A 17,619-nucleotide genomic window follows, 5' to 3' on the forward strand; every position below is an offset into this window, starting at 1 on the left:
AGTGAAGAATGTTGAGACCATTTATGGCATGAGGTCATCGCTATTATGGTTTCAAGCTCACCACTGTATCCCTTGCTGTCAAGGATTCAATTTTAAATAAAATTATACATTAATCTTAATAAATCAGCATAATAATTAAAAAAATCACTTCTTGTTATTTATTTTCTTAAATACACAAACACAATATTTCAAAGCGCGTCTATTAGATCATTTATAATACTTTTAACTGTCATATATATATATATATATATATATATATATATATTTCAAATAACTCTTATGATAAGAAATTTAAAGATTTTTTAATCTCAATACATAGTTTTTTTTTTAATTAAACCCTGTAAGGGTGAGAACATAAATTTGATCCCTAGAAAACATATTTATTGGGATGGGCAACCACGAACCCCAAATAAAACTAGTCTTATTCTTTAAAAGAGTATGAGAATATTCAGGTAAGAACAAAAAAAAAACAAAAAATATTAATTCTGGTTTGGATATACCATAATTAATATGAAAGGATGAATAGTAAAACAAAAGGAAATTAATATTTTTTTAAGTATATCAACTTAATATTTTTTTTCTCAATCAAATACAAGAAAGTATAATCTTTTTTCTATTTTAGTACACTGACTTCTCGATTGTTGCAATCGTGCACATCTATAAAAACCCTCTGTTTATTTTTCCATCACATGTTTTCCCATTTTTTCTATTAAAATAATAATAATAATAAATTATGTTAATAATTTATTTATTAATCTTGATTAATCATAATATATTTTATAATCTCGCTGCAATACTTAGGCAGCATACATTAACTAAAAGCCTTTTTTCTTAGTAAAAAAACTTATTTTGGTTTAAGATATCTTTGTTTATTACTGGTTTGGAGGGCACTTTTACTAAAAAATAAAACCATATTAGAAAATGAAAGATTAAAGAAAGTGCTTAATTGAAAAGGTTGGAATACCAAAATGAGAAATGTTAATATTAGTATACCTCTAAGTTTATGAACATGAACAGATAATGCAATCATGCGTGAAGAAGAGTTGGGTCACTCTACCTTTTCCCAAAAAAATCCAGTGTGGTGTGGTGTGGTGTCTAATTTCATTGGATGGGCTTGCTGTCCTCTTATCTGGTCTTCATTGATACAGCTTGGGGGCTTGAACATCACGTCCTAAAACTCAAGTGACGGCCCTGACCATCATAGATTCATCCATGGTGTGTTTGCACTGCATATCCATGAATTTTAAAGAATTTTGCTTCATGAATGCCCAGGATATTATTGATTAATTCATTTTTCCTGATGGTTTATGTTTTATCATGGTCTATATATATATATATATATATATATATGAGAAAAATATAAATTATATCTTAAAACCTCACCTGTAATTTAAGTTATTAGGTTGAGATAGTTCTTTGATATAATATCGAATCTTGATATTCAAGCGGTTACGAGTTCGAATTTTATTATTCCTATTTATTTAATAAAAAATTAAGTAAAAAATAACGTAAGTCTATACAAGTGTCAAGTTCAAAAAATATGTTAGAAAAAAATATAAATTATATCTTAGAATCTCACCTAATAATTTAAATATTGAATTGTTGAGTTGTGCTGGTTATCTCTTAAACCTTTTTGCAGTAAAATAAAATTATGAACAACTTACAACCACCTATGATATAAATATATAGGAAAACAACACAAACCCCAATCATCCATAGATTACACAATGTTGTATTTAGAAAACATGTAATATAAAAATAACTCTTCGAATACTCAGAGTTGTACATTCGTGAATTCTGCTCTGCGCATTTTTACATTAACCGGAACTTCTTTGTAGGATTGCACCTTCTCGGCTGCTCTTCGCAATGGCCTTCCGATAGAAGATCTAAGCGATACCTGTGCTTCATTTCCTGCTCCACAAGTTTCTTCCTTCGTGATAGATGAAGTTAGACCATTTTCTTTCTTTGACTTATCTCTTGAAACTGGAAACTTGGCAACCTCAATCTCGAATAACTTCTCGGCAGGTTCCCGCTCTTGGGATTTAAACCTAGCAGATTGCCTTCGCACACAACGCCTGCAGCACAGGGGAAATGCAGGCTTCAAGGTTAATGTACTTTCGAAAATGTACAATTACAACGATTGTGGCGTGATACAGAACGGTGAAACACCAAAAAATGTTCAAGAACTTGGCATAGTGCTCATTTTCTTGTTAACTTGCTTCTAATGTTCTCAATGTTCCTAATCTCCAATATAGGGAGCAAGCCTTTTATTACTAGAATATAGGAAGCAAGCCTTTTATTAGTAGAATATCACCCTAACAAAATGGTTTTCTACATAAACTTGCAAGGTTTTAGCCCCATGGAGAATGGAATACCGCGTTCAAGACCCATTTCCATTTAGTATTTAAGACTTGATTGTTGAGAAACTGGTGGAAGTGAATAACCTTTTGGTTTCAGTCTTCTCTTTTTCTGCAGTTTTTCGATTTGTTGTAGAAGGGCCCATGGCTGCACAGCAAGTCATTTGAGAGTTGAGTACCTTGCGCAAGCAATTGAGAAACAAAAGAAACTACTTGGCATTCAGAAGCCATTTTAGGTCAAAATGCTTACATCGACTTCTTCCTGTGCGCCTTCCGCTGCGACCACAGGGTTTGATATCATTGCTAGCTTCTGGCAAGCATTCTGCTTCTTCTATCTTTTCCACTTCCTTGAACCAACAATGTATAATGTGCTCAAGTGATAAAAAAGTAAGAAGCTATGAATGGTTTTAACAATTTTGTTGACACACATAAAGTTGAAGAGACTCACCTGGGAGACAGCATTTTGACAGTTCACGTCTGCTTTTCCCTGCATAACAACAAGATTCATTGTCAATGACATTAAGGGACACTTTCATCCAATTAAAACCAGTTCAGGTCTGGCACTAAAATATGTTCCCTTGATCCCTTTCCTATATGTTTCGAAATGTCACTGAATTGGAGTCAAACTTGCTCCAAATGCACATGTCCATGTTGATTTAAAACCGTTCAACGCGACTATGATTGGAGGAAGAGATTAATTTTTCTATAAAGCCAAAGTTTATCATACCGGAAGAAGAAGCGTGTGGCTGAAAAAGATTAAAATCCCTCATGAAATTGCATAGAAGAAGTTGAATTTAAGAGAGGGAGTGATCAGACAATATAAAGAGAAGAATATTGTATTGAATGGTGTGATTTGTTTACAAAAGAGTAGTCTAGCCGAGGGGAAGGTTTCTCGTTCTAACTGATATGGGACAAACTCAAGGTGGTAAAATGGAGACCAACTTGAGCTTGAAACTAAATTCTGAAGACATTCAGGAGTACGCAACTTAGTGAAGATATCAGTAGTTTAACCAACAAAAGAAACTGACAATAGTCCAATGGTGCTATGAGTGAGATGGTGATGCACAAAGTGACAATCAATCTTAATATGTTTTGTGCGTTAATGAAATATAACATTGTGAACAATCTAGATAGCACTCTGATAATCACAGCTGATGATAGTGGAAGTAAAATGAGTGACACCCATCTCTTAAAGTAACAATCGAAGCAAAAGAAGTTCCAAATTTGTATCAGTGAAGGCGCAATTCTCGAATTCTGTGCTGGATCGAGTAACAACTAGTTGCTTCTTGCTGCTCAAGAAATAAAAGAATCACCAAGGAAGAAGTAATAGCCAGTTGTGAATCTACAATCAGTGGGGTCAACTGCCCGAGTAGGCAAGAAGCTCAGGTGAAGAGTGGGCAAAGAGATGTCACGGAGACATAATAGGGCGTGCAAAGAGGAGAGAAGAATTGACTAGTAATATAAGAGATGTCAGGACAAGTAACTATAAGATAACAATACTTGTCACTGTATATGATATGTTTGCCCACATCGATTAGAAGGAGAAACCTTCCACTTAGGCTAGACTAGATACACCTCTTGTAAACAAATCACATCATTCAATACAATTCTTTTCTCTTTGTATTGTCTCGCTCCCTCCCTCTCTTAAATTCAACTTAGTATCAGAGCCACTATATTAGTGTTCCTCAAGTATATACATTAACAGAATTGTAGCATGATTGTATTGAATGGTATGATTCGTTTACAAGAGAGGTATGCTATTTATAGTCTAGTCTATCTCATTCTAACCGATGTGGAACAAATGTATACATTATATACATTAACAGAAGACATTGCAGTAAACCAGGGAAGGCATGACTCTTGCCAAGCATCGAGGCATTTCTAAACCACAGCTTGTGATGGATAGTATCCAGTCCACTCTTGGGTTACAAGCATTTACGGAATTTATCAATGAGATTGGTTTTATCCTGAATTAATTAAAGTCCTAAAACAGTATTCTACTCGTTTTCACTTTCTGTATCACTCGATAATGCAATGCCATGAAACAGAATATGCAGAGTTGCGTGTGTTCTGCTGCATCTCACACTCAACCATTTTAATGGACTCTGACGATGAATAGCAGGATGAAAGTGAAACTAACCTGAGCTTCTAGATTTCTAGCTTTATGTAAGGCATCCTTGCATACAACTTCGTGCTGCAGTGCCTTCAGCTGAAATGACAATACCAGTTCCTGAATCAGGCTCATACCAAAGGAAACAAAAGACTAGAATTCAAGGCAAGCAGTTGGTGTTTCAAACAAACTCACCTTTTCTCTTCCTAAATTAAGCTCCTGTTAAATAAGAAAGAATACAATCAAATATCACTCAAAATTATACTACTGCAAATGAGATTAGCTTTAAATATTGATGCATGGAAGAAACATACTGCTAACATCTGGCTGTTTGATTGAGCAAGATTCCAGTTCTGCAACTGCAAATTCTGATAATTCATTCGCAGATCCCGCAATTTATTTCCACTCAATTCTATAATTTTACTGTTCAATCATAGTTAAGAAAATCCAAATCCATCAAAATTTGGTTGTTTGTGTTAGACGTGCAATCTTTTTCTAAGATCCCAAATCCCAAATAGTGAAATGAGTAAGGTTTCTTACCTGTCCAATTTCCCATATTTACTTTCTCTACAACCAAACAAACAAAGAAACACACAAAGGCAATTAAACAAACCAAAGAATAAATAAGGCAATCAAAGGATACTTTCTCTCTTCTACCAGTTTCAGCAGCATTGCCTTTTCCTGTTTCACCTAAAAAAAAATAAAGACACAAAAGCCAACTCAATGCAAGGTTCATTCCACAAAAAGGATTACCGCACCACTAAAAGAAATCAACCCATTTCATTTCTTTCATTTTCTCGCCGACAAGGGACATTCTAGTACTAGGTTTCGAATCAACCAGACTAATTCTTCCCGTACAATCTTAAGGACATATCCCCATATATGCATGTGCATTCATAGTAAATGACCCAAAAGAAAAAAGAAAATGAGATGCGTACCAGAAGAAGCTGATCAATTAAGTCTTGAGTACATTCAGGAATCCTTGGCTGTTCTTCTATGAGGCCAACAAATTTGGATTGTGACTGAGTGTTGGTAATATCAGAGAGCCTTCTCCTCATTATGTTACCAAATGATGATCTTTTTTCCATTCTTTCTCCCTTCATGCTTTTCTAACTCCTCTTTGACACCCCAATAAAAGGATATGGAAGAAAATGCGATTTCTACAGAAATTAAAGGCAAGTGAAGCGGATGGTGTTTTTGGGTCCAAAACTGGCTTCTAGAGCAAAAGAAAAAGAAACCAAAAATCTTCAAGACAGAGTTGATACAAGAAATCAAATGGTTTCAAAGTATTAGAGAAAGAGATAAAGAGAAGGGAATGGATCAACGAAAAGGGAAAGTGTTTAATTTGGGAGTGGAATCAAGTTTTTGGTTTGGTCCAAAGAAAACGAAAGAGAAATAAAGGAGAGAGGGCCAATAGAAGGAAAACATTACCGTATGTATGGAGAGCAGGTTTGGAGTTCTAACGGCTTCCTGAAGCTAAGCGCCAATATCTATCCGAACCTCTTTTTTGAATTTCCGAACCTTCTTCGGAATCTCTTCTTTTTCTTTTTTCCTTTTCCTTTTTCTTTTTATAGGTACTTTTTTCTTGAATTTTCCTTTTCAAATTAACAACCTTTTTTCCCCTTGTCTAATCATTATTATAATTGTTTTTCTATTTAATATACTAACACATTCGTTTATATTTATTATGCTTCATTTAAATTTAATCCTTTTTTCTTTAATGAATTCAAATTATATGTAATTACAAGTAGCTCATTTGTTCCTCTTTGTTTATTTATTCAAAATAAGTAATACTCTTAAGACTTCTTTAGTTTCTTCAAAAGATGTTTTTTTTTTAATATTTCCTAGTTATTATATATTCAAAGTCTTGAAATTAAAATATAAAATATCAGGTTATGAAAAATAATTAAAATTATTCAAATAAGGATAGTTCATTTTGCTTTTGATATCGAACCAAAGAAGTAAATAATCTTGAACGTTAGCAACAATCCATTGGCCACTAACCTTCATGACAATTAATTTATATCAAATTATGTTTTATAATAAATAAAATGGGATTTTTAATGGAGTTTTATTGTTTATATAAATAGTTTAAACCCCTTATTTTTCCTTTTATTTTCTTTATTTTTTTTAATTTTGTTTTTTTTTCAATTTCATCTTCAGACTTTTTAAAATAGTCGTTTAGGTTATTTTTAGACCAATCGGGTCAACTGGATTACATCGAGATAACTTCCATTTGATTTATTCTAAACCCGAACTAGACAATGAGTCAGGTCAAGAGTTTTTTTTATGTCAATTTCATTTTTTTTCTCAATTTCACCATGAACTTAGGTTGGCCAAGTTGTCTTTAGACCTGTCAAGTCGATTGGTTTATATTGGGACAACTCCCACATGATTTAATTTTAAACTCGCGCTAGATAATGAATTAGGCCGAGAGATTTATATTTTATGTTAATTTCATCTATTTTTTCTCAATTTCATCCACAAACTTGGGTCGATCAGGTTATCTTTGGACTTGTCAAGTCGAATAAGTCACATTGGGATAACTCCCACTTCGTTTAAATTTAAACCTAAGCTAGGCAATGAATCAGATCGAATCAGATCGAGAGTTTTCTTTTATATGTCAATTTCATCCACAAACTTAAAATGATCAGGTTGTCTTTGGATCAACCAAGTTGACTAGATCATATCGAGACAACTCTTACATGGTTTTATTTTAAATCTAAGCCGAGTAAGGAGTCAAATTAAGAGGTTTTAAGGTTGATCTGCTAAGCCGAATTCAATAAAAAAGTCAAATAATTCTCTACAACTTGGATATCTTTTGTTACTTTTTTTTATTTGACTCGCAGCGTAGCGTGTTGGTGTAGTTTATAAGTGAAAAAAAGAAGATTTATATCTCATATTAGAAAGAAACACTAAATCCTAAGTGTTTATAAGTGTATGTTTCTATTATGTAGTAAATTAAGTGAAAGTCATGGTGGATAAACTCTTCTAGTGGGCTTCCTAATGCCATTATATGAATATTTATAATATCAAAAGATGATACTTGACACTTGTAACTCGAGACTTAATTTGTTAGTGAGGTTATTTTTTTAGTTCATTTCTTTTATTTTTTCATAATTAATTTTGGTATTTGTGATTGTTGGGATAAAACTAAATAACAACTATTCAATTTAATTCAAAATATAATTGTCTTATTAATAGTCATATAGTTTCATTAACAATCATATAATTTTATTATAATATTTCAAGTCTATATAAACCTGTTACTACACAAAGAAAAAAAGATATACAAAAAAGTATTTTCTTTTCTTTTTCTTTTCTTATTATTTAAGAGGTTTAGAGAGCTTATTTGTATCCTGAAGATGTTGTCTCTATGTAAGACAAATAAATACCTTAAAGACAGTGTTTTCACACCTATTTGCCAATTGATTTTACTCTTTATTTATTTCCATACCCAAACAATTTACTAATAATTTTAATGTGTTTATTATAGAGATAAACATGGTAACTAAGAATGTCAAAACTCAACTGGATCATTTTGACGGTACGAATTACACAAGGTAGATGGACAAAATAGTGTTCCTGCTTACTTTATTGAAGATTTACTACATTATTAGATTCTGGTGCAATAGTACATGTCTACAACACCAAAACATGGTTCAAGACTTATAAAGAATTAAAGAAACTTGAAAAGGTCTTGATGGCTAACAATAATTCTCCCAATGTTTTAAGAAAATGAAATATTAAATTGTACTTTACTTCTAGACAAAAATTATATTTATTCAATGTTTCATATTCCTGAAATTAAAAAAAATCTTATATCTGCTAATCTTTTTTTGAGCAATAAAGGGTTCAAGATTGTTTTAAAGTCTGGTAAGGTTATTGTAATTAAGAGTGGGATGTTTATGGGAAAAGAGTTATTCTTGTGATATTATGTTTAAGTTCAGTATTAATAAAATCAATGTTGTTTATGTTTATATGGCTGAATCTACTCTTCTCTTTAGCATGCTAGATTATATCATCTAAATTATAAATATTTGAAATACATGTGTAAGCATGATGATAATGATAAATGTGAAGTATGTATTCAAGCTAAGATGACTAAAACGCCTTTTTCTAAGGTCGAAATAAATTCTCAATTACTTGAATTAGTGTATAGTGTATTCTGATATCTGTGAAATAAATGATATGTTAACAAAGAAGGTGAAAAGATATTTCATAACTTTCATTAATGATTATTCTTATTTTACTTATGTTTACTTGTTAAGATCTAAAGATGAAGCCTTTGAGAAATTCTAAAAATTCAAGAAAATGGTAGAAAATCAAAAGGATATGAGAAATAAAATTCTTAGAAGTGATAGAGGTTGTGAATACTTTTTAGGGAGTTTTCTACATTTTAATAGAATAATTCATCTAATGACTGCACCATATACATCACAACATAATAAACTTGTTGAAAGGAAAAATATGACCTTAGTGGATATGGTTAGTGCCATGCTTTTGAATACTGAGTTACCAAATAATTTGTGGGGTAAAGCTTTGCTTACTACATGTCACTTTATAAAGTGACATGCAGTAACCAAATATGAAAGAGTACTGAATTATAAAGAGATAATTTAGTACTATTTCATAGAAGAGTATTATTTAAGAAATTAAATATTTCTCTTTATAAAGCATAAAATGGTAGAAAACCAAATCTGAATTATATTAAAGTGTAGGAGTGTGTAGCTATTTATAAATATTTTGATCCTTAAAGAAAAAAATTAGGACTTAGAGGTCTTAAAAGTGTTTTTATTAGTTATACACAAAGTTAAAAAGCTTATAGGCTTTTGGATGAAAATAATGTGAAAGTTGAATTTGTACGTGTTGAATTTATTGAAAATAAATTTATAAGTGATTCAAAATGCAAAAACCAGATCTAACAATAATAACTCTCATCTCAACTTTAAGTGAAAAAAAACATAAAAACTCGAAAGTAATAGGTTCAAGTGAACTTAGAAGGAGTCAAAAAGTTAAAGGAAAAACACTTAGATACATACATATTTCATTTATACTTATTCAATTGTATTTTTTGTGTAAGTTGATAGAAACACAATATTGAAAAGGAAACTTATGATTCTAAATATGGAAGATGATACAAAGACATTTTGTGAAGTTATATCTTCTAGGGATGTTACCTTTTTGGAAAAAAAAATGGTAAATGATAAAATAGATTCAATATTGTCTAACAATACTTGGGTCCTGGTAGATTTTTCTTCAAGTTACAAGTCAATAGAATGTAAGTGAATGTTTAGAAGAAAATACAATACTAATAGTTCTATATAATCTTTCAAGGCAATATTAGTTGTCAAAGGCTTTACTCAGAAAATATGTTGATTATAATTTTCGACACTTAGTCTCTAGTGGTAAGAATTACATCCATTATAGTTTTATTTATTTTAGCATTAACTTATAAATTATATGTTCATCAAATGAACGTTAAGATGACTTTTTTAAATGAAGATCTAAAGGAAAAAGTGTATATGGAACAACTTGAGAGTTTTGTACTTCTTAAAATTGAGAAAAAAAGTATGTTAATTGGTAAAGTTTCTATATGGTTTAAAATAAGCTTTGAAATAATGGCATGTAAAGTTTGACAAAACAATGCTGTTAAATGGTTTTTATCACAATGGTACCGATAAATGTATTTATTCCAAATTTACAAAAGACTTTGGTATGATTATTTGTCTCTATATAGATGACATGTTAATAGGTAACATCAATATGTTTGGAATAGTTAAAACCAAAAGGTATCTTACTTTTATTTTTAAAATGAAAGATCTCGGTGAAGTGGATACAATTTTAAGTATCAAAGTTAAGAAATATAGTAGTAACTATGCACTTAATCAGCCGTAAAGGGTAAAATCTCTATATGGTTTAAAACAAGCTTCAAAATAATAGCAAGTAAAGTTTGACAAAGCAATTATGTTAAATTGTTTTCATCATAATGTTGTCAATAAATGTATTTATTCTAAATTTACAAAAGAGTTTGGTATGATTATTTGTGTCTACATAAATGACATGTTAATCTTTAGCACTAATATGATTGGAATAGTTAAAACTAAAAGGCATCTCACTTTTATTTTTAAAATGAAAGATCTTGGTAAAGTGGATACAGTTTTAGGTATCAAAGTTAAGAAACATAGTAGTGATTATGCACTTAATCAGTCACAATATATTGAGAAAATTCTTAATAAGTATAATCATCTCAATATAAAAGAGATTAATACCTCATTTGACTCTAGAGTGAAGTTTAATGATAATTATGATAAAACATTACCACAATTAGAATATGTTGTGCCATTGAAAGTCTTATGTATGTTATGCATTATACAAGACTGAATATAACTTTTGTTATATGCAAGTTATCAAGATAAACAAGCAAACCGAATACAAATCATTAAAAGGTTAGAAAAAAAATTATTTGGTTATCTCAAAAGAATGATCAATTTGGGCTTGTTTAATTTTGATTTTTTGTTATGTTGGAAGAATATTGTGATGAAAGTTGGAGAACTAGTTTGAGTGATAATAAGTCCATATCAGAATGAGTTTTTTTTTCACTTAGAGAAGGTGCAATATCTTAGGTATCTAAGAAACAAACGTGTATCTCTCATTCTATCATGGAATTAGAATTTGTTGATATAATTGCTGCAAGTAAAGAAGCAGAATGGATAAGAAATGTGTTGTTAGATATTAAGTTGTGGCCATAATCTAATGTCAATTATTTTTTTATACTATGATAGTGAAGGAACTATGTCTTGAGCTTACAGAAATATTTATAATGGTAAATCAAGATATATAAGTATTTGACATGAATATGTTCGAAAGTTGATTACAAATAGGGTAATCATCATTTTCTATGTGAAGTCTGTAAATAATTTAGCGGATCTATTCATAAAAGGACTATTTAAAAACATGAAACAACAAGTAGAATGAGGCCGAAATGTGTAATTAAAGATACTGGTAATGAGAACCCTACTTTGGATTAACAAGAAGCTTATCTTTAAGTTTAATATGTGTTGGACACTGATAATTAATTTTGGATTATATTCTAATAGTATTCAATGTGTTTTATTACATAGAGGATGATGAGTGTAAAGTCTTAATAGAATTTAAAATTCTTTTTTAATGTAATAAATACATGTATAATTCCGCCTATATAAATATAGAAGTGATGTCGTTTTTTACAAGAGTTAGGGTTTTCTCTTGTAAATATTCATGAAAATATTCATCGGGTTTGCTCATTTTTGTAAATGTGAAAGACAGAAGTTGTGATCTTTTTCAGAAGTATATTTACCTGGTTTTGACTAAAATTTAGCTTTTGTCCAATCCAATGTTCGAAATCAAACTAGTGGTCAAAAAGACATGGGGTGTTTATTTGTGAAACTATTCTTGCCATATCTCTAGTACAGATCCTCATTCACATTACTGTTAATTTTACTTCAGTTTTTACTCGCATTAATTAATATCTCTAGTAAATAATGTACATAAATCAAATAATCACGAGTTAAATGAGCCAAAGATGACAAGCAACTAGAGATTAATTGAGCATATTATCTATATAGAGATATACAATGACATAATCTTTATTTATGTTTTTCACATAAACACATTTATCAACTTCATTGATTTTGAACTCATTTGACAATATAATTTTATCAAATTTTTCATGTCATTGTTTGGATGCTTATTTCAAATTACATAATGATTCGACAATCTTACAAGATTTTTTTTCTTATCCATTAATAACCAACCCCTTGAGTTATTCTATGTGAACATCTTTTTTTAGGTCATCATTTAAGAAAGTTGTTTTTATATCAATTTGATGTATTTCAAGCTTGTTAATAGATAAAATGGTTATTAGCATTCGTATGGAAGTTATTTTTCACATAGAGAAAGATATAATAAAATAGTCCACACCTTCTTATTGTTTGAATTCTTTAACAACAAGTCTTGTTTTGTATTTGTTAATAGTTTTATTAGCTTTCATCTTTATTTTAAAGATTCATTTATGGCCTGGTAGTTTACTTTCAGGTAGAAAATCCATTAGTTTCCATGTATGATTATTTATAATATATTATATTTCAATATTGACTACTTTATTTCACTAGTAAGCTTTAGGACAAGACATTGTCTTGGAGTAGGTCTGAGGTTTATTTTCTAACAAGTATGTTAGAAATTTAAAAATAAATATTTTGGTTGTTTTTTTCCTTTAACTCCTTCTATGCCCAACTTCATCATCTTTTAGTTGAATATGACAACTTGAACTAGCGTCTTTATCATTCTCATAAGTGAACAATTTTCTTATGTTTTTTTAAATGAAAACACATCTTCAAAGTATGTAGCATTCCTTGATTTCATTATAATATTAGGATGAATGTTCTTTATACTTGACTTATGTACAATAAATTGATATGCATTACTATTATAAACATAATCGATAAAAACATAATCTATAGTTTTAGATCTTATCTTGAGGTTTTTAGGATTATATACTAGCACCTTTACAAGACACCCCCACACTTTGAATTATATGTAGGAAGTTTTTCTTTCTTTTCATAATTCATAAGGTGTTTTTTTCAAATTTTTTATGAGATACTTTGTTAAGTATATAGTTGACAGTTATAATTGCCTTCCCCTACAAGTTTCAAGGGGCTCAATAACTTATCAACATAGCATGCATTATTGCTATAAGTGTTTGGTTTTTATGTCATTTTAATGTGGTGCATAATGAGCAGTGGTTTCATGAATAATACCATTTTAAAAACAAAATTTATCAAAATGTGTTTTGTATTCCCCATCTTTATCACTTTTTATTTCCTTTATTTTATTGTTAAGTTGATTTTTAACTCCATTCTTATAATGTTTAAACATTTTAAGAGTCTCATCTTTACCAAAAATTTCTTTTGTGTCTTTTAAGACCTTTTAAATGTATAACAATTAAGTCTATTTAAGGGGCACTAAACTTGAGATATGGATCACACATGCGTATGGTCAAAGATGAAAAAAAAATAATTCAACCCTATATTACTGAGTTCTATTTAAGTTTGTTATTATATATAATTTATGTTATTTTGTTGGCCATTTTGTTTAGTATGTTACTAGTTTGCATGTTCGTGCTACGCAATGAAAGGACTAAAACTCTTTTGAAAAAAAAAAGAGTCCAGATCCTGAAGAATTATTTGGCATTTTTATTAAAGCTAAAAGCACAATCATTTTGAAAAAAAAAATCATCAATATAAATTTTCATTGCAAAATAAGGCTAATATATATGTTCAATAAAATAAATCAAGAATTATATGTGTTAATAAATAATAATAAATTTGTTAATATAAACCTAAGATTGAGTTATGAAGCTAAAATAAAGATGTATATTAAGATATTTAATCTCATGTCACATGTGACTTTTCAAAAAAAATTTATCTAATTATAGAATAATAGTTTTTAAAAAAAAACAAATCATTTTAAATAATCACAAAACATATATTTCTCAAGTCTAAAATCAATTTTCTTATTAACATCTTTCTTGTTTATCATTGTTTCCGTTAAAAATAATTATGATTGCTAAAGCAAATTAAAAAATCAAAATATTATATCCATATTTTATGTGTGATTGAAAGTTGAAAAAATCATAAATGTGTTAGAATTATGTTCAAAATCTATTTAGAAATTTAAAAAACAAGAAAAAATTAAATCAATTTTTAATGAACAATTTATTATTATTATTATTATTATTATTATTATTATTATTATTTTCATATTAGATATATAATAATTGAAAAACAAATTATTAAAACTCAAATAAAAATTTATAATATTATTTAAAAATCATGTCAAAACCAAATAAAAAAATAAAAAGAAAAAAAGTGAGGCTCGGTGCCTGACCTTTTAATAGCAAGCTAGGCGCACGTGGGCTTGGAGGCAAGACCCATACGTCTGACCTTGCTTATTATTATTATTATTATTATTATTAAGGGGTCATTTGCCCCTTATTTTTAAAAATAAATAAATAAAGCACACACCGTGTTATCTGTTGAGATAGACGACATGTTGTTTGCTTGCATAGTTTTAAGTTGTTCAATTGGCCAAAAACTGGGTAGAAAATAGCCTTACATTTTTTGGACCAAACAACTTATTTTTAAACCAATTTTGACCTGAAAACATATGAAAAACAACATATATAACTCAATAAACTCATTTGTTCCTTTAAAGTTGCCAAAAATCTATCAAAAAAGAAAAATCAATCGAAGATCCTAAATCTTTCCAAGCTTGATCTATTATTTCGAGCAAATTGGAAGTGAATAGTAATAACTATCCAACTCTCCTAGTCAAATGAAATAATCGGGCACCGAAATTAATCATTTTATGGTTAGAATTATGATAGCCAACTATCTTTTCTTTCTAACCCTGTTTTCCAACAAATCTCACTTTCATTTAGGATCAAAATAAATATTAGTAAAAATTTTAGATCAGACTTATTGTTCATGTTTTATAGTTTAGTTTCTTTTCTTTTGATTTAATAATTTTACAATTATTGCAACTCTAATTTTATTTAATTAAGTAATTGAAAGTTGTAATTAAAAGAAGAAAAAGTGAAAAAGAAAAAAAAATTGCTTAAAAATAATTAATGTAATATATTTTAAAATTAAAAGAATTTTTAAAAAAATCTTTACTCCACCCATAAAAAGACAAAGAACATGTTAGGTAAGGAAAAGGTTATATTATTGGTTGGCTGGCTTTGATTAATACTTTACTTTTTATATTGTTTTTTTTTTTCCTAACATTATCAACAATTTTTTCTGATGAATTAACACCCCCCCCCCCCAATTCTCTCCCTTCTGCTCCAGTAAAGAGATTGTGAGAGAGGATTGCTTTATTCCAAGAATCTCACAAGTAAGTATTTTGCTTTTGAGCCATGAAGCTCAATTGCTAAGTGAATTTGTTTGTTATTCATAGGTTCTTGTCTGTAGTCTCTTTCTGGTTGAGATTTGCTGAGATTTCTTGTATAGATACATGTGAAAAGGGTAGATCTTAGTCTTTTTCCCAGGTTTTAGGGTGTAGAGCTCAAAAGAATCTAGAGTTTGTTAATTAATTTGGGTTGAATTCATGGGTATTTGGGTAATGTTTAGAATAAGAAGTTACGGATGATGAAACTTCTGGTACAGGGATAGGAATTAGGTTCATTAGTTGAACCATGCAGATCTAGGAGAGGAGAGAAGGAATTAGACCAATCAACCAGATCCACTCTGTTTCTTTCTTTACATTTTTATAAGTGGGTAAGTGATAAATTGTCTGTAGCTCAAGCCTTCCCCAGTAAATAAATCCATCGGTATCCCTCTCAAATTTATTCAGATGGGAAGCTTCCCTGAATATAAATTTTGCAATACAATATAGAATTCAAGTGTTTGATGGAATATGTAAGGTGTTTGGGTGAGGTAGGTGTAGTGTTTGGAGAAAAGACTGATCCAAGAATGGATTCAGTCCAGAAAGAGAAGGAAAGAAGAAATATAAAAGAGAAGCTTGAAATCAAATCTTGAAATGGCTACAAATAGGTGCAATCTGGTCAAGAATTCTTTGACTTCCAAACGTAAAGGATTTTATCCTTAAACAACCCATCACCTGTAGGCGCTTTCACAAGCCCATCTCGTTTCTGCCGCTTGTGTTGTGATCAATGAGTTTCAGCAAGCCACAGCTCCTCTCTTCAACTCATGCCCACAGATCCTTTGGTAGATGGATCTCTAGTATGATTTTTTGATCTTTTGCTTGAAACATGACGCCCTAATTTTACATTTGGGATGTTAGATGTGTATCTGAGTTTGGCAGTACCATGGCATGGTAGATGCTTCATGCATGCTATGCAACTGCATTAAGTTGCAGCGGCATTTGGGACAAAACCAGAATAAGTGGCTTTCATTTTTTGAATCAACTAAGTTGGTTTATGGGCTTTTGATTGTTATAGGTCATGTGGCATGTATGATGAAGGGGAACCCCACCCCTTCCTTCCGTTCCCCCTAAAAAAAACACTGCAAGTAGTTGGGCATTGTTTTCATGCTGATAATTCTTTTAGTTTAACTTTCTAGATTTATTACTTGTTTCTGGATCTAAAGCAGTTTCATTTTTTAACTTTATAGGGGAATGGACAAACATGCCAGATTTCTCTCTCTCTCGTTGCAGCGCTGGCTACCTTTATCCAATTGACACATGGATCTCTCTCCATTTAGAACACACGATGCTATCATAACCATATTCTTTGTTTCTGTGCTCGTCCATGTTGCATAGAGTGCATGTGAAGTTAAACTTGAAGCTGCTCACTTCAAATCAATTGCTGCCCGCACATGTCTAGAATTATTGCCTTTGTTATTCTAATCATAATCCTTGACCCAATCATTGGGTGGTCACTTTTTTCTTATGAGTCTTGTTGTTTATATGGGTTTATGTGAGGAATTGTCACAATTGTGTGAATTGTTGATAATGCAGTTCTGCTAGCATATAGGGGCTTATCCAATGTAGTTCTGCAAGCATATGGTCTTTGCAATGCAGATATCCAAGCATATGCAGATCATGCCATGACAGAAGAGTTAAATGTTGAGTCAACTAGGTCACTTGTGTAATCTGACCTGAGCCATTGAAGACAATCATTTGTTGGTGTCTCATTGGACTTGTTACCTGACAGTGTTTATCCAACAAATGATTCTCTTCAATGGCTCGGTCAGGTTACACAAGCGATCTAGTTGGTTCAGTATTTATCGCTTCTGCCATGCTATGACCTATATATACTTGAATAATTGCATTGTAAAGACCATATACTTGGAGAACTATATACTTGGAGAACTACATTGCAAAGGCCCCTATATGCTAGAACTGCGTAAAGACCCCATAAGCTTGGAGAATTACCTTGGACAATGATTCACACAATTGTGACCATTCCTCATGTAAAGTATATGCTACCTATTGTGCGGGCAGCAATTAGACTATGTAAAACCTTTTTTGTGGTTGTAAGTTTTTTTTTATCGAAATCTCATATCTATGTATGGATTGTGGTAATAAAAATACCAAAAGACACGGGCCGCTACTAAAATATTATGTATAGATATAGTTGCTTGGTGCAAA

General features: G+C 30.4%; 1 protein-coding gene and 1 long non-coding RNA gene across 3 annotated transcripts; one reads left to right on the top strand and one right to left on the bottom strand.

Moving 5' to 3' along the window:
• Positions 1 to 1,649: 1,649 nt before the first annotated feature.
• On the bottom strand, positions 1,650 to 5,895 carry LOC133698828 (SHUGOSHIN 2-like). 2 transcript variants are annotated; one of them, XM_062121914.1, is made up of 9 exons: positions 5,406 to 5,895; positions 5,111 to 5,157; positions 4,782 to 4,890; positions 4,663 to 4,686; positions 4,498 to 4,566; positions 2,806 to 2,844; positions 2,608 to 2,704; positions 2,445 to 2,505; positions 1,650 to 2,060 (listed from the first exon to the last, which is right to left on the bottom strand). In XM_062121914.1, the coding sequence occupies exons 1-9, from the start codon at positions 5,568 to 5,570 to the stop codon at positions 1,775 to 1,777; spliced, it is 897 nt and encodes a 298-aa protein (XP_061977898.1). In that variant the 5' UTR covers positions 5,571 to 5,895; the 3' UTR covers positions 1,650 to 1,774. The 2 variants fall into 2 exon arrangements, with proteins under 2 accessions (XP_061977898.1, XP_061977897.1); XM_062121913.1 differs by having other exon boundaries at positions 1,650 to 2,075; positions 5,406 to 5,892.
• A 9,380-nt stretch (positions 5,896 to 15,275) lies between these two features.
• On the top strand, positions 15,276 to 17,619 carry LOC133698204 (uncharacterized). The gene is made up of 2 exons (XR_009843028.1): positions 15,276 to 15,402; positions 16,641 to 17,619. It is a non-coding gene; the product is annotated as an uncharacterized LOC133698204 (long non-coding RNA).

The sequence above is a fragment of the Populus nigra genome, chromosome 7 (assembly GCF_951802175.1).
Source record: "Populus nigra chromosome 7, ddPopNigr1.1, whole genome shotgun sequence".
Taxonomy (NCBI): domain Eukaryota; kingdom Viridiplantae; phylum Streptophyta; class Magnoliopsida; order Malpighiales; family Salicaceae; genus Populus; species Populus nigra.